Below are 25,253 nucleotides of genomic sequence, written 5' to 3'. Positions count from 1 at the left end.
GGCAAACTTTTTGACTCGAGGGCCACAATGGGTTCTTAAACTGGACCAGAGGGCCGAACAAAAGCATGGATGGAGTGTTTGTGTGAACTAATATAAATTCAAAGTAAACATCATTACATAAAAGGGTATGGTCTTTTTTTTTTTTTTTTAGTTTTATTCATTTCAAATGGGCCAGATCCGGCCTGCGGCCGTAGTTTGCCCACGGCTCTTCTAGAGGCTACCTGAATTCCCTGGCTCATGGCCGTTTTCTCCATCTTAAAATCTAGCAACAGTGGGCGAATTCTTCCCATGATTCTATTTCTTGGATCTACTTCACCTTTGTGGCCAACCCTTCTGTGTTCTGTGATTATACGGGGCCCACTAGGATGATCCAGGATAATCTCCCTATTTTAAGGTAAGCTGATGAGTAAATTAATCCCATGTGCAAAGTCCCCTTTGCCATGTAAAGTAGCAGATTTATAGGCATAACATCAAGGGAGAGCGTGGGGGTCAAAATCCTGCCTACCTCACTGATGTTCATATTCCCCTCATTTCATGAGGGCTTGAGTTTTTTATCCTCTATGAAATCTCTTCGAATACTCCATATATCTGTTGTACTTTAAAATTTCAAAAAGATATGTCTATACGAAGCTTCTTTTGCTAGACCCTTCCAATCTGAAACCATGGTTTTCCTCCACGTTGGAGAAATTCCTTCAAGGAATGCTTTGATAATTTATCATTTCCTCCACTTCCACCTTTGTTTTCCTTTTTTGTTTTTCCCCATCAGGTTTACAGGCAGTGGATACTGATCCTTCCACATAACATTTTACACTCTTGTCACCTTCAATTTCAAGTTTGTCCAGGAGGCACAATTCTTCTTAGGATGAGTGCATGGAGATTAATTAGACAAATTGCAGCTCCTTCCCTCTGACTCTCAAAAGTATGAAGGCTTGCTCACATCCATCTCAATAGCTCATTCAATGTCTTTAGAAAGCAGATCATGGTATTGGTGGGCAAACACCACCATTACATATACAGGAATGGGGATGACCATATTTCTGCCAATAGTCTTTCATCCTCAGGGAATTTCTGGTGTTTTCATTCTGCTTCTCTCTGTACTCTCCATAAACAAAACCAAGATCATCAAAGGATCCTATTGGAAGAACAGTTCCCACCTCTGCTGAGGTCTGTTTTAGAGCCTGCTCTGAAGGCTCTCCCAATTCTGGCAGTATTCTAAATGGTGCATCTGCCTTTTCTCATATATATATATATATATATATATATATATATATATATATACATATACATACATATATATATACATATATATATTTAATATATATATTAAAACAGACTTAAAATTATATATAATTTTAAGTCTGTTTTAATAACATCTCATTTTCTAGGTTTCATTACCTCTTGAATGTGTCTTATTTTGTAGTTTTTACTTCAATTTCCATAGGTTTAGAGACAGTTCAGAAATAAAATTTTGGCTTCAGCTTGCCGATTTGATCTAGAAGTCACACTCATACTCAGTATCAAGACAATTTTTCTTTTGCTGTAAATTATTAGCGTTGCAGAAACAGGTTTTGAAATTAGTGTTTCAACTTTAATATTTTTTTCATTTTATATTTGCTACAATAGTGATTTCACATAATTATACCTTAGGATTTATTTAGAAATAACTTACAGAAATACAAAATCAGCACTGGCATCCAAATTGTGTTCACTATTTTTTAAAGGTAAAGATAATAAAATAGTGATCTCTAGAGAATTTGCTAATTTTCTAGTTATTTTATGATTGAGCTGGTAAAACAATATAAAATTAGAGGTCAAGTGAAAAAAAAACACCTGGAAAACAATTTCCAAATCATAGTGACCATCTGCAAAAAGAATTAGGCTTATAAATGTTTATATATTTATAGAGTATTATTTTTAAGCAAGGGAAAATGTTAAGTAATTAATGTATATATTTTAAAGGATTCATTTTTTTTCTTAGGGGTGTAGGAGCAGGTATATCAGATATGTATGATGAATAAAGTCTGGCATCACTTTTACATCTAACTAATATTAATAACATTATATTGTTTTTCTTCTAGTTGACATTATTGAGAGTAAGGATCATTTATTCACTCCATGCAGGCTGCTTATCTCCAAAAGAACATAAGTATTTGCTTAATGAGGAGAAGGAACCAAGGAATAATGCATGCACTAACACCTCGAGTTATAGGAGAATGTTTCGATTGAATACATTAGATAACAAAGCAAATCAATTTAACCTAATGGTAAACTGTAAGTACACATATCACAGAGAAAAGTGACACAGACGCTCAAGAACAGGCTATACAAATAAATACGTGGCTGCATCAAGGCTGAACGCTAACTATACATTATGTAGACTATAGATTGCTCTAAAAACTGAAAATGATACTAATTAAACTTAAAAGCAAAGGCCCACGTGAAAATGGCAGAGATATTGTACAGAGAATTCACTCATTCTTTAAAACCTACACTAAGCTGATTAATACATTGGGCATTTGAAATATCTTGAAGCTAAGCAGAGAATTTCCTCAACAAAGGGTCCTAAAGTTTTCCAGGATTTTACTGGAGCAAAGACTGTCTGCAGCCAGAGAAAATACAGTTTAAACAGAAAACTAGCAAATTCTGTTAAATATCATATTTCACATTGTTGTTTTCCCCTAAATGCTTACAGTGATTTTTTTATTATGAAAAATGTATTGTAAGAAACTAGAAAACAGTTAACGAACGAAGAAAATATACACTCACCAAATATATCATTTAATTTTCCCTAATGAATCCTTTAGTGGTTGCCTTCATGAAGACTTTATAGGGTGGTGTGGAGGAAAGCCATACAGATTACTGGAAGAAAGGTTAGCCACTGGAGTGCAGCTGTTTGCATCTGCACCAAGCATCAAAACAATGCAAGGTTCAAGCACTGGGTACTGGTGTACAGAAAGACTCATCCTTCTTCCTGTTCTGATAAGCTACCACGTACCAGGGGCTCCAAGTGGATCTGGTGAAAGTTACACGCAAAAGGAATAAAAAAAGCTCAACTCCTTCTCTTCCATCACCAGGAACAAAGTATTGTTGCAAGATGCTTTCACTTTTCCGGTTGGATTGCTCTCATAAGGAGGAAGAGTATTTAAAGGAATTTCACAAAGTACATTCAAGAATTCACAGAAATTTGTGAAAGCGTGTCATATGAATCTATATCACAGGAGGATGTGAAAAAATTGGATCTCTCTCCTGGGATGTTTCTGTGACTTCCTGCTGAGCTATATAGTGAGTTCAGCATCATCGCTTAAGAAGCCATGTGAAGAAAACTATGTTCCTTGTTAAGAACAGTACCTATTATATTCTATTTCTCTTTATTTTTGTTATTTTTCTCTGGAAATGGCTCAGTGGGGTTCACATATCATAAATCAGTGTCATTGGTTAGTATATATCCCAGTCTTTTTTTAAATTTAGAAATTCTTGGTAGCTATGAGTCTGTAAAGGAAATATCCTTGAAAACAGGAAACTGTGTAAATAATTCTGTGGCTGCAGTATCTCAAACCATGAGTTGTGATTGAAGAGACAGTTTTGCTAATGCTTTGATCCATCAATGTATTTAGAGTACAAACAACATTTCCTGCTTTTCTTTCTAAAGAGAAAACCAGACTTTCCGTGTAATCACAGAATACATACAAAATTATCCCAACGTCTGTGTATACTCATGCATATGTAGACATACGTTAATGGCTTCAAGGCATGTAAACACCTCATAAATATATCCTGACTTCAGAAATATGCTTTCTTTTCAATGAGTTAAGGGAAAATCATTTTCCTAATTTGATGCACCAGTTTTTGAAACACTAAATGGGAACAAAAACAGTTGTGATTTGAATCAAAATGTTTTTACTCAAAACAAATGCCAGAACTTAAGTTGGCAATACACTGACTCTAATAAAAAGAAAAATATTCTAGAACAGTTTGTGGACCAGATAAGAAAATCAGTCTTAATATTTTAGAGTCAATATCAATATTAAATCTAACAAAGAGAATATTAACTAGAATGATTAGCCACCTTTATTTGTCAGATTTGAATTGAACTGATTTCCAGTAGTTTCGACATTTGAAGTAGGACATTCAAGTGAAAATAAAGTAATATAAAAAAAAAGAAATTAGAAAAAACATTGGAAGCAATGACATTAATGACAGGCAGGTAGATGTTTGAGGGATGGAATGTAGGTTCATTTGAAGAATATATCACTCATTAGGATGCATATTTCCATTAAAAACAAAGTTGTATCTTATAGTCACACATATTTTCCACAGAGTGAGATTCTGGCACATCAGTTGCCAAAGGAAATATCTCAGGCAGCAGCATATTAATTGTTTATTCTCCTAGTTTCAAGACCAAGCAGAGGGGCATAATTATGATTCGTTTCATCCAATGGCACCTTAAGTTATTTCTATGTGTTTCTTCCTGACTGTTGTTCTCTGGTATCATCGATTTACATCTGACTTCGAAAAAACAAGACTCAAGTATTCACACAATGAAAGGAGTCTAACAATGGTTGCTAATTTGTCAAAGAATAAGTTTAAAGTGATAGAGATACAATACAAGGAAATTAGTCTCTCTTTTTTTTGGACAAATAACAGAATTTAACACTCAGTTACAACTCTTATTTGACTGACCTAGAATCTGTTCTTTATAATGACAACTATGGTCATTCCTTCAATAGTTTAGATCTCTACTGTCTTCCACTGATTACATTTATGTGTGTGTGTATTTAGCAATACCTATTAAACTGAGAAAATATGTATGAAGAATAATAAAAGAATTTTTTATATTTGTCTCCCAGAGGCAATAAAATCAATATAAAGCAATGTGTTGAGTGAGAAGTTGGGCTCCTTAGTCCCCTCCACTTGATATTTACAGTGTTTGATACGTCAACCATTCTACTCCATGTGAGTAAAACTGCATTCTTTAAAATTCTGTTTCCTACAATAAACAAAGATGCCGGGAAAGGAAAATGCTCATGGGTAATGACAGAGAGAGAAAGAAAGGAAGGAAGAAAAGATTATGTATTAAATTAAGAATTAGCCCTAGCTGGTTTGGCTCAGTGGATAGAGTGTCGGCCTGTGGACTGACTGGTCCCAGGTTTGACTCTGGTCAAGGGCACATGCCTGGTTATGGACTCGATCCCCAGTAGTGGTTGTGCAAAAAGCAGCCGATCAATGATTCTATCTCATCATTGATATTTCTATCTCTCTCTCTCCTTCTCCCTTCCTCTCTGAAATCAATAAAAACATATTTTTAAAAAATGTAAAAATTAGACAATAAGAGGCAAATAAAAGAGAAATAAAAGGACCAATGTAAAAGAGCTCTAATACTATAGTACTTAAAGAATTGAAAAAAATAAGGATGTGTAATATTTTACTTATAAGAAAGAGAAATATTCATTATAGCCTTGGCTAGGTGGCTCAGTTGGTTGGAGCATCATTCCATACACCAAAAAAGTTGCAGGTTTGATTCTGGTTCAGGGCATATAAGTGGGTTGTGGGTTCATTCCCTGGTCTGGGAGTGTAGGGGAGGCAATTGGTCAATGTTTCTCACATTGATGTTTCTCTCTCTCTCTCTCTCTCTCTCTCTCTCTCCCTCTCTCTCCCTTCCTCTCTCTAAAAGTCAATAAGCATATCCTGGGTGAAGATTTTTTAAAAAAGAGAGAGAAATACTCATTATAATACCCTGTGTCCACAAAGGAATGAGAAATGAGTGGTGTAATACACTGTTGGGGAGAATCTCTGTTGTTATAAACTTTCTGAGTTTTGGACAATAAATATCAAAAGCCTAAAGGTTTTATGTGGCCTTTTACCTTCTAAGTCCAATCCATGAGTTTAAGGAAATAAATCAGAAGTGAATGTAAATAAATATGCATATATGATCATATAACATTTTTATATAGCAAAAATATAAATGAAAAATTTTACAAATAGTAAGACACATAATTTACATTATACTTATTTTCTGTATTATTATAAAAACATTAAATTGTTCTATAGATGCATATTTAATAATTTGAAGCACTACTCATGGTATAAAATGATTTCCCCTTGGAAGTAGATTGTGGTTTTTCTTATTATTTTATTTTTGCTTATATGCACATACTAAATGTTTTAAAAATGATTAAGTATATATTTACCAATATAAAATTACAATAAATATTACTTTGCAGAAAGCATGCTGTGGGTTTTTACTGTATTTGACCAAAATGGTTAGATTGCCAAAGACATGCATCTTTTCTTTAACTATTGGGTGACATAGGAACAGTAAGCCCAATATTTAAGATGAGACTGCTTTGAGCTGTCACTGGGCATTTACCAGCAGAGTCCTGCTGGGAAATTCACTTGGGCTTCCCTGGTCTCCTTAGAGACAGGGGCAGTAGAATAGTGGGTAGCTGTTATTAGTTTAGGGAACATCTATTGTCCCTTTTAGGAACAGCACCCAGATTTTATTTGGGAGAATAGTCCTCCCCCACTTGTTGGATGCAGTGCAGGTGAGACTGGTGTAGCAGCTCCACATGGAGAAGGGCCCTGACTAACTGACTGACCAGGGCATTCCATTCCCCTCCTACAGGGATTGCTCAAGACTGTGCAGCTGTAAGGCAAGACTTCCATGAAAATTATTGGGAATGAAGTAATCTCTTCCTGCTGCAGTTTCTAAACTGAGAGGTTATATATATTTAGCTGCTAGTAAAATCAACTAACAAAGAGAAGTAGAGCTCAGAGGAGAAAAAGAGCTAAAGCTAGAGCTGGAGCTAGAACTAGAAAGAGATAGTTCCATATCTATAGCTAATATTCTCATGTATTCCTATGTGTCAATATATCTACATATGTCAACATATCTACCTATCATCTATCTATCTATCTATCTATCTCTAATGAATAATATATCCTGATAATTATCTCTGGACACTTCAATTTCTGCATATGAACCAATGAATTCTCTTTTGCTTAAGTCAGTTTTAGTTAGGTTTCTTCCACTTTCAAGAGACATCACCAATTCATCCACTCTCCTCACAGAGACACTGTGAAGATTTAATGAGATCATGTAACTTAAGTGCTTGGTTGAATGTCTTGTGCATACTAATCACTCACAATTACTAGCCAGTAATAATGCTGGGAGTCGTTATAATAATAATGGTCATGACATATATACACAGTAAGTAGTCTGGAGGCTATTAAATCTTCATCATGGAGTTTATCTTTGTTTAGAAAATAATCTGTTTAAACCTGGGAAAACATACTTTCTCTGTATTCCATTTTCACCCCTGTAGATTTCTGATAATAACAACACTCTCCATACTTACATCCCAGAAAAGTTATACAGATATAGTAATTTATGTCCTTCCTCCTCTATATTTGTCACTTGACATGCAATGCCTCCAGTCCAGCATTTACTTATTTCTGCAGATTAACATGTGTTTCTGAGGTTATCAACCACATCGGTTAATCTTGTGTCAACCACCATAATCTAGCACAATGCCTCACACATAATAGATATTATAGGCAAAGTGACAGGCCCCAAGATGTCCACATTCTCATCCCCAGAGCCTGTGAATATCTTGTAACATGACAAACAAGAATTAAGGATGCAGGTGGAATTAAGGTTGCTTATTAGCTGAACTTATAATAAGATAACTTTGGATTTTGGAAATGGGACAAATCTAATCACATGAGCTTTTAAAAAGGGAAGAAGAAGGCCAAATCCTGGGTAAGAGAGATGTGATGAGCAAACGACTTATTCCTCTATTGCTGACTTTGAACATGGGGGAAGAGAACCACAAGCCAAGGAATGTGTGCGGCTTTAGAAGCTGGGGATATCCTTGGTGGACAGCCCGCAAGGAAACAAGGTCCTTGGAATTTGAAAGCTATCCAAAAATTTCATAAAACTGTTACATAAAACTATTAGGCTGTATACCCTTCTAATACCACAAGAGTAGGCTAGAAATGATTCTTCCCACAATCTGGACGACCAGGAACCAGATCCTCTCCTGGAGCCTCCAGAAGGGACACAGCTGGTGGGCACTTTGATATCAGCCCATTGATATCCATGTCCCACCTATGGCCTACAGAACTGTGAGTAATGCATTTGTGTTGTTTTAAGCCACTAAGTGTGTGGCAATTTATTCAGGCAGCAATAGAAAACTAATGCAAGGGGGTCTTTAGCAACTTTTTGTTGAATGAGTGGACATGCAAGAGAAAATACTTAGGAGAAAGAATACAGAACATAAATTTTAAATACATCCTCCATCTGTATTCTTAGACTTTTCTCTGTAGTATAGAGGCATTTTATAATGAAAGCAGGAAGAATTTACAACCCTCTGGAGTCAAGCTTGAGAAATGAAAAAGTCACAATTAAGAGGAGGTGGGCTACTCCAGTTACTACAAAAAAAAAAAAAAATCTTGTGAAGAGTACAGAAGACCAATAAGCTATGCTAGGTAGGAAGTCTGATGTATGTTGGCTTCTACTGCTGGCCTTCATGTGAACTTGGTGAAGCTACCTAATTTCTCTAATCTTTAGTTTTCTTATATACTAGATGTAATTGTTAAGTATCCTGTTGGACAAATATGAGTCAAGAAAGCCCCGCCTGCTACTTCATTCCTACAGACAGTTTTTAAGTGGTCACCATATCTATCATCCCCAATGAACCAGTCCAAGAGATCCCAATTCTCCTTAGCAGTCCAGGCCCAATAGACCATGGAGCCAACGTGAAGCCCACTGAAGAGAGCTGGATAACAATGTGGGTCCTTTCGGCTCTAAAACTCCATGACTTTACCTATGGAGTTTCCCCTCATTATATGCTCACATTTGCTTCTTTTAGTGCTAATTGATGGAGCTCATGATGTTTAATAAATCTGATGTTTTTATCGATACAAGTTTCTCCATGCTTTTAAAAGTTATCTCTTTGTGGAAAAAAAGGAATAGAAATGAACAGAGAAATAAATCATCCTATCTAATAAAAGAGAAACATGGTAATTAGCCGTACGGCCACTACACTTCCCATTGGCTAATCAGTGAGTATATGCAAATTAACTGACAACCAAGATGGCGGCCGGCAGCCAGGCAGCTTGAAGCGAACAGGGAGGCTTGCTTGCTCCAGTGACGGTGGACTCCAACGTTCCCCACCTGACTTGCCGGCCTCTCGGCTGCAACTCTAAGCAACTATGTTGCAAATATAGAAGCTAAACCAAACCCCAGAAACCTGCGTTAGTCAGCCGGGTTTCAGCCAGCTGGACTGCAACATTGTATCAAATACAGAAGGTAAACAAAGGCCAGCTGAGGCCTCAGAGCTAAAGCTGGCCCAGAATAACAAAAAAAAAAAAAAAAGAAAAAAAGGAGCGGTTGGGAGCTTCAGTCACCCGCCAGCCTGAAAACGGCCCTCAGCCCCTCACCCAGGCTGGTCAGGCACCCCAATGGGGACCCCCACCCTGATCCAGGACACCCTTCAGGGCAAACCAGCCGGCCCCCACCCATGCACCAGGCCTCTATTCTATATAGTAAAAGGGTAATATGCCTCCCAGCACCAGGATCAGCGGAGCCGCGAGGCCCCCCCGCACTGGGATCAACATGACAGGGGGCAGCGCCCAAACCCCCTGATCGCCCTGCGGCTTTGTGGGTGACAGGGGGCAGTGCCCCAACTCTCCTATTGGCCCTACTCTGTGAGTGACAGGGGGGAGCTCCTCAACCCCCTGATGGGCCCTGCTCTGTGCATGACAGGGGGGAGCTCCTCAACCCCCTGATCGATCCTGCTCTGTGTGTGACAGGGTACGGAGCCCCAACCCCCCTGATGGGCCCTGCTCTGTGCATGACAGGGGGCAACGCCCCAACCCCCTGATGGGCCCTGCTCTGTGCGTGACAGGGGGTGGCGCCGCAACTTCCCTATTGACCCTGCCTTGAGTGTGACAGGGGGCGGTGCCCCAAACCTCCAATCAGCCCTACCCTGAGCGTGACTAGGGGTGGCATTGCAACCTCCCGATCCACCCTGCTCTGTGCATGACAGGGGGCAGCGCCCCAACTCCCCAATTGGCCCTGCTCTGAGCCTGACCAGGGGCTGCACCTAGGGATTGGGCCTGCCCTCTGCCACCCGGGAGCAGGCCTAAGCCAGCAGGTCATTATCTCCTGAGGGGTCCCAGACTGCGAGAGGGCACAGGATGGGCTGAGGGATCCCCTCTCCCCCCCGAGTGCACAAATTTTTGTGCACCAGGCCTCTAGTTCTTTTATAAGGATTAAAACTTGGAATTTGAGAGCTATCCACACATTTCATAAAACTATTATATAAAACTATTAGACTGTATATCCTTCTAATACCACAAGAGTAGGCTAGAAATGATTAAGATAAACACATTCCCAAATAAAAGACAATTTATCTGGATATAGCTTTTTTGGCTTGATTTTTTTGAAAACCTCTTTCTCTCCCTTCAATAGACTTGATTGTTTTAGAGCAGTTTGAAGTTCACAGCAATATTGAGCAGAAAGTACAAAGAGTGGTTAGATTTTCCCAAATAAAAATTCACTAACTGAAGTTTCCTGAGATTAAGGGTTTTCCGACTCAGTTTTAAAATCTTCTAATTATTAAACCATGAAAACTTGGACACAGCACACAAAACAGCATTGCAAATTGATTGTGGTTCTAAATGTCTTCAAAAGGAGAGTCATCAAATTAACAAAAATAATTTTATTTTATAATTTAAAATGATCTGTATGGGTTAATACTCTCTTCTTATTACTATACATAATTATTATCCTGTCTAAATCCTCTTGGCTAAGCTCTCTTGTTGCCCTTATAATTCCTTTTTATTGCTCCCTCTCCTCTAATCCTCTAAAACTTTTGAAGTACGGGAAATTTGTCTTCATAGAAGACTTAGACATTATTCTATTCTTAAACACACAAATAGAATATATTTGTTTTAGTCCAAAATTGTTAGGCATTGCTAAGAGCTGCTGTAACAAAGTACAACAGACTGGGTGGTTTAAACAACAGAAATTTATGATATTATGGTCTGGAGGCTGGAAGTCCAAGATCAGGGCATTGGTGAGGTTGGTTCATGCACAGCCATTTTTTTCCCTGTGTCTCTTCACATTATCTTCCCTCTGTGTGTGCCTGCATGCCCAAATTTCCCCTTCTTATAAATACATTGTTGGAGGATAAATTGTGTGCCCTAAAATTGATATATTGTGCCCCAGCTGGCTTGGCTCAGTGCATAGAGCGTTGGCCTGTGGACTGAAGGGTCCCGGGCTCGATTCTGGCCAAGGGCACATGCCTGGGTTGCGGGCTCAATCCCCAGTGGGGGGTGTGCAGGAGGCAGCCAATCAGTGATTCTCTCTCATCATTGATGTTTCTATCTCTCTCTCCTTCTCCCTTCCTCTCTGAAATCAATAAAAAAATATATTTTTAAAAAATTGATATATTGAAGCCCTAACTTCCTCAAAGTACCTCAAAATGTGACCATATTTAGAGAGAGGACCTTTAAAGAAATGGTTAAGCTAAAATGAGGTATTTAGGGTAGATCCTCATCCGATCTGATTGGTGTCCATATAAACGGAGGGAAAATGAGGTCTTTAGAGTGGATCTAGTCCAATCTGATTGGTGCCCACATAGAAAGACGAAATTTGGGCAAACATGTAGATACCAGAGGTACACACACAACGGAAGACCATGTGAGACACAGCAAGAAGGAGGCACAGGAGAGAAACCTCCAGATAAATAACTCTAACAACACTAATCTTGGTCTTTGGGCCTCCAGAATTGGGAGACAGTAATTTATGTTGTTTAAACCACCCAATCCGTGGTATCCTGTCAAGGCAGCCTAGCAAATCAATATATACATTAATCAGTATTGGATTGGGACCCACCCTAATGACCTCATTTTAACTTAATTGCCTCCATAAAGACCCAATTTTCAAATTAGATCACATTTTGAGGTACTGGGGGTTAGGATGTCAGCATATGAGTTTGGGGGACAGGGATCACACTCGACCCATGACACTCAATTTGGGATACCCATTTAAAATGTAAATTCCATAATGTAAGATAGCACATCATTTATTGGGCTTTTTTGTAAGTCCCAGCATTCCAGGTGAGTAAGCAAGGCACAGAAGGATGGTCTGAACTCGATTCAACTCGAGTCAATATCATTCCTGTGACAGGAGGATGGACTGTGAGGGACAAATGGCTTTAAAACGCAATATTGATATTCTTATTGACTCCAAAGGGGAGACGTTTTGTTACAGTGCATCTAACTGTCAACTTTTTTTTGCGTGAATACTAATATCTCTGGCTGATGGAATCAGGCAGAAGGCACCTGTCGGCCCTGCAGGGTATCACCTGCACCCCTGCCTTCTCCGGACTTCTCCACCACCTTGGAGGGCCTCTTCTCACTTATAACAAGGACCGCCACAGATTCATTTGGGCTGTCACCCATGAATTAATTCATTCCATATTTGTTTATTGAGGACTATGTGTCAGACACTTCTGTGGGCACTGAGGATACAGCCATAAACTGCAGAGAGCTCACCCTAATCCAACTCCCTGTGAGATGGCGGAGGCAGGCCAGCTGCCTTGTAAGTGCTCTGCAGCACAGTAGGTGCTAAGCAGCTGGAAGCACTGGATGCTGTGTCTTATATGCTCCCAGCCCAGAGCTGGGGCATCCGGGAAGGCCTCCTAATGGAATGCCAGGTGCTGAAGGATTCGCCAGGTAAAGACTTGAGGGAGGAGCGTGTGCCAGGCAGAGGGAATTAACACATTGGCTGGCATTTGAAGTGCTGGATTCCAAAAGGGAAATGGTGAGGCTGGTGGGGGATGGTGGAGCAACAAGGGGCAGATCCAGCCTCATGAAGGAGCTTAGGGACCCTCCTGAGGACATTAGGACTTTGAGAGAAGGACGCTCTTTGTGCCCAGAATGGGCTGCATGGTAAATATCTTCCAGCTAGTCCACTTCCACTTCTTGATATCCTGTTCATCCTCCAGAAAACATCATGAGTGTAGGAAATAACCTCTGCCGAACTGAATTTAATAACTGAAGATAAGAAATCACCAAAACAGCCATCAGTTAGGAACTGATTAAGTTGTGATAAGTCTCCAACTAATAACTGCCTGCTGGAGAGGGGAAAGAGTTGGCTTAGTTTTCACTCTTTAGTATCTTTCAAATTTTGTGACATGTGCATGTATTGCCAAATTAGATTACAAAAGATTTTCAAAAATAAGTAAATCCAATTTATTTATTTCAAGGGTATTAATACCAGTTACTTAAGTTCCAGTGACATTGGTGTGTCATATGACTTAGCTCCTATTCATGGAGGTGGCAACTCTATTTCCAAATTAAGAAATCGAAAAGCAGGGAAGGTGAGGGGGAGTTAGGGGCACAGTTAAAATAAATGCTCAAGTAGTGAAAAGGTCTATCAAACATATTGGCAGGCATTACATGCAAGAGAAAAGACAGCTATTAAGAACTATATTGGCTTTGTATCCAGTTCCTAAATACTGGCCTTGAAAATACAATTTTGTTGGTAGAAATGTTGATTTATTGCCTTGCATGCACATATATCAGACTTTAGAAGAGATCAGAGATAACAGCCTTTGGCTCTTCATAGTTCAAAAAGAGACTCTATATTTTTACATGATCTCCGTAAGAAGAATCCATGATGCAATAAGAAACAGATCCTATCTCAGAACAATTATTTCCCTTGTGGTTGGAGTTACTTTCATTTCCCTTGCAATGTTTGTTTCCAAAGTTGGAAGGAGGAAGTTGGACTTCCTGGGGCTTTCCAAGCCCACATACACAAAGAAAGACTGACTCATGACAAATGCTCCGAGTCAGCCCCAACAAAGCTTTTCTCCCTCTGATAGTGACACGTTGGGCAAAGGAGGGGCTGACAGTGTAGTTACCAGGACCCTGCCTTACCAGGAGGAATCAGAGCCTGTGGTGAAGCCAGCGTGCTCAGACTCCCTGCCTGATTTGATCATCCTTTTGACAGCACAAATTGGTCACTAAAGGGATAATGTATCACATTTGGAAGGTAATGCAACCCAAAGGTAATAAAGGCATAAAAATGTTGTCTTAAAATAGCATCCTAGAAGTTTCATATACAACTGGGCTTTGTATTTCCAAGCTTTCATTTGGGGAGGTTACTCATTTATTCCATCTATGCTGCTCTTCTTAAACTGGATTCCCTCCTGTTTTTCTTGTGTGTGTGTTTTTTGTTTCTTTTTGAACTGCCTTTATTAATTTTAAAGCCACACTTAAAAACTGATTTTCAGCCCAGTGGGTGTGGCTCAGTGAGTGAGTGTTGACCTATGAACCAGGAGGTCACAGGTGAATTCCAGGTCAGGACACATGCCTGGGTTGTGGGCTTGATCCCTAGTGCGGGGCATGCAGGAGGCAGCTGATCAATAATTCTCTCTCATCATTGATGTTTCTATTTCTCCCCCTCCCTTCCTCTCTGAAATCAATAAAAAATACATAAAAAAGTCACACACACAAAAAAACTGATTTTCAATTTTTAAATCTAAAATATTTCCTCTTATAATTAACTACAATACTTGTGAAATTCAACTGTATTGAGTTTCCTATATAATAAAGAGGTATTATGCAAATTAACCCTCACACCTTCACAAGATGGCTGCCTATGACCAGGTTGGCAGGGAGGTTAGTGAGGGACTACCAAATGACTGAACAAGCAGGCTGCGTGGGGCAACCAGGCCAGCAGGGGGGACAGTTGGTGGTGACCAGGCTGGCAGGGGGGGCTGTTAGGGGTGACCAGGTCAGCAGAGGGGGGCAATTGGGGGCGACCAGGCCAGCAGGGGGGGACAGTTGGGGGTGATTAGGCTGGTGGGGGGGGGCGGTGAGGGGCAACTAGGCTGGTGAAGGGGGGTCTGTTGGGGGCGATCAGGCCAGCAGGGGGGGCAGTTAGGGGTGACCAGGCTGGCAGAGGGGGGCAGTTGGGGGTAACCTGGCTGACAGCGGGGGGCAGTTAGGGGCAACCAGGTCAGCAAGGGGGGGGGGCAGTTAGGGGCGACCAGGCAGGCAGGCAGGGGAGCAATTAGAAGCCTGCGGTCCAGGATTGTGAGAGGGATGTCCGACTGCTGGTTTAGGCACAAATTTCGTGCATCGGGCCTCCAGTATATAAATAAATTATTATCCGTTCTTACATATAAATTAACTATATGTGATATAATATATATGGCTGTATATCTCCAAAGCACAAAGGGAATACTGTAGAATATGAAAATGATTTCTAAAGAAATTTCAAAAATTATTTTGAACAGTGACTGCATCACGGGTATAAAAACTGAGTATCTAAATTTTACTAATTTGAAGAAAACTGCACACTGAAGATGTGCTAATATTCTTCCTGTAAAAAGTAGACATTATGATTAGATAAGTTAGAAATGATGAGTACCAACAACAATCTCATCGGGTAATTTCAAGCCAAACCATCAAAAAATACCACATGAATTATTTGCCCACGGGACACAAACATACATTTACAGCTGAACACAAGTTTGAAGGTCATTTAAATTCACAAATATTATTTACAAGAACATTTAGAAACTGTGGTGCTTTGTCCTTACCTTCACGCTAATATGTTTGTACGGATGCAATCGAAACAACTTATTCACCGAGCTGACTGAAAAATTTAGCCAGCTAAGCACATTTTCCAGACAATAGTGAGCCAGACAGTTCTTTTTTCTTTAACCAGAAAAAGATGTTCTAGGTAGAACATACTTGTCACTTTCATTTTCAGTGTGATGTCCTGACCCCAGGCCATGGTGTTAAACTGTTGAAAACGGCCTTGCACAGACCGCAGGCTATGGGTCGATCTCATTCACCAACTGACGGACTTTCTCCAGCTGTTCTGCAGTCTGGAAACATTTGCTTACAGGCTAATTTCAGGATGGACTGACTGGTCATTTCCTGTTCCACTGGTGATTCAAAACACTGGACTAATAGCCAGGAAATGGGGATCTATTAACAGGTTGGGGGTGGGGACCAGGCTCTGTTTAATCCTACATAAAAGCAACATCAGACCAGATGACCTGCACTTTGGGCTTGTTCTGAAATTGACTCACTCTATAACCATGTGAGAGAATTGCCATGTCCAAAGCAGTTCAAAACAGCTACAAGGTGGGGATAAATGCTTCACAGAAGTGATTAATTGTAGAAAAAGTAGGTAAATATCTTTATTAAGATTTTACCTATTCTTGGAAATCCCTCTTTGCCTAAATTATCCTTCTTAAATTGACATTCCAGAATGAGACCTCTTTCTTTGGCTTATTATTTCAACTGCTACCAGGCCACTTGGAAGCACTTCTGAGTCTTATTGGGCAGGTAGAGTTCTGGGGAACCTATGCAATAACGTAATGACGCAATGGCGTAATGACGTCATGATGTGTGTCTCATCCCTGCTCTTGCTCTAGAGAAGATCTCTAAATTTTGATTCAATTTCCACCTAAGCATAGACTAACCAACTCATGATCCAGGTGCCCTGCACTGCTCCTCTGTTCGGGTAGCACTCGGTAGTTCTGGCTGGAGCTAAGGGTGCTGTCATTCATTCTTAGACAGTTCACTGGGCATGTGCTTCACACAAAGTTCAGTGTTGCTTCTGTGGCAAGTTAACAGGCAATTGTGGGCCCATGTTATTAGGATCCTCCTTAGACGGCATCAAAGAGGACAGCTTCCTTCTCAGTCTACCTCTGTGCTCACTTTCCTGGTGACAGGTCAGGAAATGGCCGCAGGCTCAGACCTTCATGGCCCCATGGAACAAACAGCAAGCTCACCAAACATTTTTTCAGAGCTGAACCCACTCCAGGCCATGCAACTGCCCCGGGCAGGTTGTCTCAACTCTCCCTAGTCTAATCCCTTTCATTTCTCCTCTAGATTGGGTATAGAGATGAAAGGAAGAAGGACAACTTGAATTATGTTAGGATTTCCCCCAAGGTTTGTCCAGGTGAACAGGCTTGGAAGGGTATGGTCCACATTATCAGCAACCCTGGAGGTAGGTAAGTCCGACATCTGCTATTACTTGTGAACAGCCACAAATTCTTCCTGGCTCTGCAGCAAAGATCATTCAGGATGACTTAAAGCCAGATGGCTTCCTACCACAACAGAGGCAAGCATTGCGTCTGCATTCTCCCCTGGAGCTACTGCACTCCGTCCTTCCACGAGCACCGCCTGCTGGACCAGAGAAGCTCACATTGCACTGAGGGTTCTGCTCCCAACAACCTAGAGGACTGAGTATTCCAGAGGCTCGACACTGTTAGCCACTTGTAGAGACAAGGAAATGAAACCCGACTGGGTATGACTTCTCCAAAATTCATAGCTACTGGCAGCGTCCAGACAACTTAATTTGTTCCCCAGAGCTCTTCTCCTGCGTTATGTCCCTGCACCAAGGCAAACTTGAGCTGTTGGGAATGCATTTGCAGATGGAATCAGGAAAGACAATCTTGAGTATGAATGGGCTGAAATCAGGTCTAAATATATGAAGTTGAATAAACCTCAGTATTTTAATGGGTGAAGATGTCCCAAACACTTGAAGTTACTACATTCTACTTTTTACAATAACCTCTTTTAATATCTCTTTATTTTATTCTGATCATACTATCTCCCTTCACATTTTTCTTTTGGATTAAAATTTTAATTTATTTATAAAAATATTTTGTATGACTTCAAATTGTACTACAGCTGAAGTGTCATTTCAGCAAATGACACTTCAGTTACAGCACATATACCTTTTTTTAGAATACCTCTCATTTTAGAAAATAATAAAACATAGTCACACACTGAGGAAACAAAGAGATTAAAAATAGCATAGATGTACAAATTTAAATCTACAGGTAGAAGTTTTTTTTCTATTAAAATACCCCTTTAATGAAAAAATCTTTTATGCTATCTTTTAAAATTATTTATCATGACTCTCTAGTGATGGATTCTGGAAATGTTCTGTCATAGTCGTGAACTCTCTCATGTTAATTATTCGACATCAAACATTAAAATCTTACTTTCTAATCTGATCAATATGCATGTCAAATTATTTTCTCTCTCTCTCTCTCTCTCTCTTTTTTTTTTTCCTCAAAGGATTATTTATTTCTCTTGCCTGTCCGCAATAATCTCCTTAGGGTCCTCTGCAGTAGCGCATATTGAGCCACCAGGGGGCGTGCGTCCTCCAGCACATCATTACCAGGCCTGTCAGTAAAATACAGCCCACAGTATTTTCCCAAGATCCAGAAACATAACCTTATTCTTGTCACAGCTAAAAAAAAAAAAATGCCGAATTTACATAAAATTATCAAAATATGTTTTATCTCAATTTTCAGTAACCCCCAGCAGACCAACTTTTACTCTTTCTTTCAATAATTTTTCTATGAAAAATATAGCAGCAAATCATGCCAATTCCATTTTACCTATCAATCAAATGGCAATTTTCATAATGTGTGTTACCATAGCACCCACAGCCTGTGATATTCTGCCACTTCTGTTTTCTTAATGTTGGGGTCCCATTGCAGGTAAGCAATCAAGGATTCCTCTAGGGGACTGGAGAAGAAGGAAAGGAGTGTGTAAAGGGGAACCCGAATAATCACCTCAGTGATGGGTTGACAACACAGAATCCTCCGACGACTCCACCCCCTCACTTTAAAGATAAGGAACCAAGTTTTTAAACTAGGAGTGCATTATGCGAACTGAGTTTGCGAACACAGCCCACCTGGAAAACTTCAGCTCAATAATGACTGACAGTAAGTGACAGTTTCCCCCTGACAGCGCCTCAGAGTTCCTCCCTAATTAATTCCTAAAACACTCCTTCAGCAATGTGTCAGCTTTACTCTTTAAAAGAAAATCCAAGAGAGATCGCAGGCAAAGCGTCTTTCCTTTTTCTCTTAAAACAAAAGCAGAGTTAAACATACAAAAAGGGGCTCTTCTTGTCATCTAGGCTTGTGGGTAGAACATTTGGTCATGACCTTCTGTAACATCCTCAGTCAAAGGCGTTGTATAGCAATAGACATGCATTCTCAGGTACTTCAGGTTTTTCCATTCATTGTGGACTGACAGGATCATAGAAACATGAAGTAGCCGATGATCAAAACATAAACACAAAATGTTCAAGTTTAGGGTGTGGGTAAGTTAGGTAAGCATTGTAAAGAAAAGATGTACTAAATATTGAATCCGATAACTGTTACCAAAATTATAACCAACTCTGGATTATTTAAAGAAACTTTGCTCTGAATCTTCTAATTGGCTCACTGATTCCAAGGGTTGCGATGCACTTTTCCTGTGTATGATAAGATCCCTAAGCATCAGTATATATCTAGTAAAAGCCGATAAGAGAGGAAGAACTGGGTGCCCTATAATTCCACATCTCTAAAAGGCTGCAGGCAGAGGCCTTTAAGAAAAGTCATTACCACACCACTAGTTTGTCATCTTGGAGGAGTGCCTTGAGCAAAACTGACCCTCACTTGGACAAAATCTGGCAACAAGCCGCATGGAGTTATATGCTTACTGAATGCTTTCTTGAGGTAGATTCTTAGAGGAGATTGCTATCCTTCGGGAAGCTGTGAATTGGATGTATTTCTAGTACATACTAGGAAAATCAGTATAATTAAACATGTTAAATTTGAAGGAAAGTATTATTTCAACTCTTGGTGATCAATGATTACATTTTTTATCATATAGAATGGAAATAACACCATTTATTAATTCTTTAAAGGAGGGATTGTTGGAGTCAAGATTAAGACCAACCTACTTGGTGAATTCCTTTTAATAGAATGTGATTAATGACTGTCTATACCTTTTTGCAATGAGAAAGAAGTCCGACATCTGCTATTACTTGTGAACATGAAAATTTGCTATGGGCCTACCATCCCAGGTGGTGTTAGGTTGTGTGCAGCCAATTGGGAAGCTAGGAAAAAATACTCCTATTTTTCTACTATATTTGGTCTAATTATTCCTGAGTACAGAAGACATTTCATTCAAAATGCATAAAGTCATCTGAGATGACTCACAATCACTCCAAACTCATCTAAAAGGCGAGTTATCTGGCTCTTCCTGTCCATCTGTAAAACTTGTGGGATAATGTTTGGGAACAAATATAAAAGCCTCACTAGTTTCCCTAGAAATGTGACCAGTCACTTGGCTTCATAGGTTTAGCCAGGGGTCTCTGGGAACGTTCTCTGGGTAACTTCTTCCCAGGCAGGGCCTATTCTGGGTCCTGTTTGGGGGACCCTCACCCTGAGACCTAAGGCTGAAAGTGATGGCTACTAGTTATCAAAATACATTTTTGAGAAGTTTAGTAACAAAAGGAACATGAGCCCAACTGACTGCAGTGGAAGAAGAGTTAGAGTCTCACATATTCAGTGAGGAGATGCTCCCTGAGAGCTTTTCATGTCAATGGCGTTTCCTTCTGGACCCAATGACAAACCTCTTTTCCTGTCTTGGAAAAAAGATGGGATGTAGCTATGGCTAGGAAAGGTGATTTTACAAAATCCAAAAACAATTAAAATATAAGGTGGAGTTTCTGCTCATGTTGTGCAGAAAGAGATTAAATCTCTCTCTGGCTTCCTGGTGTCCTTGAAAGCACACAAGGAAAGGCGGTGAACATTCAAACCTGCATTTCAAATTCACACAAACAGACAAAAGATCAGGAAACGGAAGATGACAAAGCCTTCATTTGTAGCCTTACCCTACTTTGAGAACCTGGTGAAAGCTCCTGGCCTTCACTAGGAAAAAATCTATTTGCACGTGAATAAGCAAACCTACAACCTTTACATATAATTCCATGAGTTTCTCTGAAGTCCTAAAATTATCATTGACTCGAAGGCCTTAACTTAATGAGCCTTTATTGAAAATGTTATGGGAAAAGTCAAATGAATTCATACCCTGTGCCTAGTGAATTTTGGCTCAGATTCAAAGAAAGAAGATATTAATATCCTCCTTCCTTCCCTCCCTCCCTCCTTCTCTCCCTCCCTCCTTCCCTCTCTCCCTCCCTCCCTCCCTCCTTTCTCTCTTTCTCTCTCTCTCTCTCCCTCCCTCTCTTTTTCTCTTTTTCTCCCCCCCTTGCTTTCCCTTTGTCTTCCATCAGAGAGGAGCTACATGAAAGATGATCTCAGTGTCAAATCAGTAGAACAACAATTTTGGCAAATCATTTTACATTTCACAAATCACTTTCTCATGTACAATAGCTATGGCCTATTGACAACATACCTTGTGTTTCTCCCTTATCTGTAATTTTTATAGCAAAGATGCATCAAGACTGTTATTATTACTAATTTTCTAAAGAGGAGATGGTGGCTCAGAGATAGTGCACAGCAGAAATAGGTCAAAAGTGCATGTCTCTTAATCTTTCCTCACATGCTCTTCCCACAACATGGGGTGGCATAAGAAATACTCATCCAGTGTTTAAGCAGGTTCTTACTGGAGAACTTGGGTGAACTATTTTTTGATGGCTTATCACTTAGAAAAGTATGGTTAATAGATAGGCACATAAATATTGATATAGAAATAAGTTAGCATGTTGAGCATTTCAATTTGTTGCTCTGTCTTAGAGGGGTTACATAAAGTCTGGTGTTTAAAGAGGGATTGCATGTTTCTTGATACCTATGATAGTGTGTTTTATTTCTAAAACTTGAAAACGAAGCAAGCTGCAATCTAACCATCTAGTTACAAGGATGATGCCCAGCACCGTCTGACTAAGAGAACCCAGGGCAAAGCTCTGCAGATCACACACCAGGCAGGCAGTCTTGTTCTCCCCTGTCCCTCACCACTGATTTCAGAAAACAGCTATTACGCTTATCCTTGGCATCTTATTCTGTCTACATTATGCAATGCTTATAAAGTATCCAGAAATCGAATGCTGATATTTGGTGTTTTGCCCAGTCTGAATCATTTGCTTAAAGAAGTAAACACTGTTCATGGGAAATATAAGATAAAATTATATCTGGCCATTATTGTGTGGCTCTGATACACACACACACACACACACACACACACACACATAACTGAGGTGGACACTGCTTTATGTTCTTGATATTTATTTAAGGTAACACTTCTCAGAAAACAGACTTGGGATATAGACTTGTTATCAGTTTGAAGAAACACGATTTTATTAGCCTTATCACATCAGCTGTTCTTAGGTAATATAAAGGCAATGTAGGCAGAACCCAATCTACTCTAAGTGAAATTGAAGCATATCTAATGGTTGCTGACACTTTGCCCTCAGAATTATCATTTGACAAAGCTAATGGTTGTGGTCACAGGTAGAGTGTAGATGAATGTGGCCTCTCCAAACCAAGGCCCTTCAGGGCTTCTATGAAGGAAGCGTGGAAAACTACCAGCCATATCTTCAAGGTTACATCAGTGGAAAGAAGCAACAAAGCAAACCAACATTACGTAAGGAAGCAAAACCACCAGGAGAGGCTGGGCACAAAAGCCTGCCACGCGCGCTGTACCTGTACAGATGAAACTGGAGAGTCCCCCGTAGATGACTTCATCATTGTCGGGCAATATAAACGGACACCTCGTCTGAACCTCCAAACAGTATTGCTTGCAAGGAATTGTCTTTCTGCAGTTTAACTGTGAGACTTCAAAGTACTGGGAACACAGCCAGGCTTTGTAGACAATCTGGAAAAATAGAGAGAGAGAAGAGAAGAATCAAAAATAGGGAGGAATGACAACAGTCTGCCTCTAATGAAGAACATGCTGTGGTTTAAGTGGACCGTAAGAAAACTCTCATTTCAAACCAACATATTTACCCAATATCAGTTGCAAGTGATAAAAACGTAGCAACACAAGCCTGCAATAGAGCAAAACAGTATTTGCTTAACCCCTTAAGAGAACACAAAAGTAATATGACGTTGGATGTGATGTAACTCATTTGAAAAACAGTGGAGGTGAGCAGGACCTGAAGTTTTCCAAATCCAGTGATACAGAAAGTGAAGGAAATCACGGGCAGTGCCCATACATGGTTATTTACTGCAGTGTGCCTGGTGACTCCGCTCTCCCAGCATGCATTCCCTCGGCTATGTTTCTATAGGACACTAGATGGCGCTGAGTCCTCGACGACGGCCCCGCAGATCCAGAAGCACAGAACTAGTAGCGGTGAATATTTATATTTATGACTCACATCAAATGCATTAAATATCTCATCCTCCGAAAGCCCGGAAACACCCAGCCTAGGTCAGCCTTAGCATGCTGTGATGCTACAGGAAGGAAACTCATCAGAACCACAAATTGGACCTTTGAGATACTGTGTGATCCACATGAACATTTCTTCTTATTTATTTAATTTCATAAAATGTGAAATGATTATAGCTTCATTTATCTCTTTGTTTTTGTTGGCATTTAGGAAAATAGATATTGAAAAAATGTATTTTTCTAATATAAGGAAGTAAGCTGAACATAAACTCAAATAAAATAATGGCAAAAGTAACCCATCTACAGCAGAGATCTCGGTGATTCGGGGATTTCCCAGACTCTTGGCACCAGCGGCTTCTGTGTACCTGTTTCTAGGGTTAATAATATTCCGGTGAGATTTCTGTCAGTTATGTCCACCAGAGAAGTGAATGTTTTACAGTTAAATGCACACTAAGGGATTATAAATACTTGACAATAACAGCAAGAATGATAGCTGGTATTTAGCAATTTTATACTCTGCTCTAAGAAAGTTATATACATTTTTCCACATGCAATTCTCAGTACACACACAGAAGGTAACTATTAGTCACATTTTTCATACAAATAATAATTAGTAATGGAAGTAAGCAGAAGATCCAGAATTCAAACCCATATTCTGTAGGATTCCAAATTCTGCACTCTTCATAATTACGTTTAATTAGGAATGGTTTTCAAAAGAATTTAAGAAATCACAAGAGATCGATCTTGCAGATTAATCTGAAATCAGCACTGAATTGCATGTACCCAGTCAGTGTCCCTTTGGTCTAAGAAAGATTGTATTCAATTTTTATTTATAATTTTTTATTGATCTGATCAAAATAAAGCTTTATTATTTGATCAAAGGATTTTCAGTGGCGATAAAATGGGATGTGTATGAATTCAGCTATAACTTTAGATACCTAAAAGTAATTTTATTTGCTGTTGCCATTGGTTCATAATCACCATATAACCTGATGGAAACATATACAATAATCAGTATTTTAATAGGTCTTTTGAACAGATCTTACTATAAAAATACGCATTGGAAACTGTATTAGAAATAATACTACTGTAGCTGAGGAAGCCCCTAAGATTTCTTAAATTTCAACTGGGAAGTGGGGTGGAGTGTGTGGGTGAGGGACATGAGGTGGCTGTGCTGTGGTGCCATGCCCGCAGAGAGAGGCTAACACCATCAGCCTCAGAACAGAGGGGGAAAAAAATGCCATGGTTTCCTAACTGTACTTTGGGGAAGTTGGAGACATTTTTTCAAAATACCATTAGTATTTGTTCAATATGACATAATATGGAATGTGATAGATGACATTTACGATACAAACTGAGCTGTCATCCAAGAATGGTAGGTGTCTGTTTTGCGAGCCCTGGTTTAGACTTCCTTTTCTAGGTACTAGAGGAAGTTGGCTATGTTTATGTATACAGTTCTAGCAACAGTACAATTCCATTACAAAGGAAGCTTACATTCTGCTCATTTGGATTCTAAAGATTAGAGTCATCTCTTTTCTCTTAGGGAATGGCCCTGTGTAATTCCAGAAAATTACATGTACGTATTTTTTATGGGCCAGACTGCTCTCCATTTGTTCTCCCAGTTCAATTTTGCAAAATTGTTCTAATTAAAATGGCTTATGACTATGAAGTCACCCGTAAACTCTATCTTAAGAAACAATGTCTCCTCTCTCACAGGTGATGGGGTATCTCATATTGAAGTCTCTCGGGATATATGCACATCCTCTTTTTATTCAGTCTCCTTAGCATTGTCTGATGGGAAGAGATCCATTTTTATTCTGGATCCTTAAATGCTATGTCAGCTATATTTCCTTTGCAGATTTTTGGCTTAAACAAGTCATCAAATCAGTTTTTATAAATGTCATGTTGTAGTCATAAAGAAAGCGATTATGATTTACAGAGCAACCAGCAGAATTCTGGATCTCCCATAGCAACCTCTCTGGCCAGGTTTCATTACATTATCAATTCTTTTGATCTAAATCCTAGACTTTTGAAATGCAATAGAATATTCCTCATTTGAGTCTTAAATATTTTCTAAAAGTTTA

The 25,253-nt window shown here is 39.5% G+C and overlaps 1 protein-coding gene across 2 annotated transcripts in view; it reads right to left on the bottom strand.

The window, feature by feature from the left end:
* The window catches only part of NALF1 (NALCN channel auxiliary factor 1), a 586,143-nt gene that overhangs the window by 15,858 nt on the left and 545,032 nt on the right, over nucleotides 1-25,253 (bottom strand). For both annotated transcript variants that reach the window (XM_070408612.1, XM_070408613.1), the window contains exon 2: nucleotides 22,485-22,656. In XM_070408612.1, coding sequence (XP_070264713.1) covers nucleotides 22,485-22,656 — 172 coding nt within the window. The remainder of the gene's footprint in view (nucleotides 1-22,484; nucleotides 22,657-25,253) is intronic.

Source organism: Myotis yumanensis, unplaced genomic scaffold, assembly GCF_028538775.1.
Source record: "Myotis yumanensis isolate MYYU_CA2020_CCGP unplaced genomic scaffold, mMyoYum1.0.hap1 SCAF_3, whole genome shotgun sequence".
Classification (NCBI taxonomy): Eukaryota; Metazoa; Chordata; class Mammalia; order Chiroptera; family Vespertilionidae; genus Myotis; species Myotis yumanensis.
This window is presented reverse-complemented; position numbering and strand designations above follow the sequence as displayed.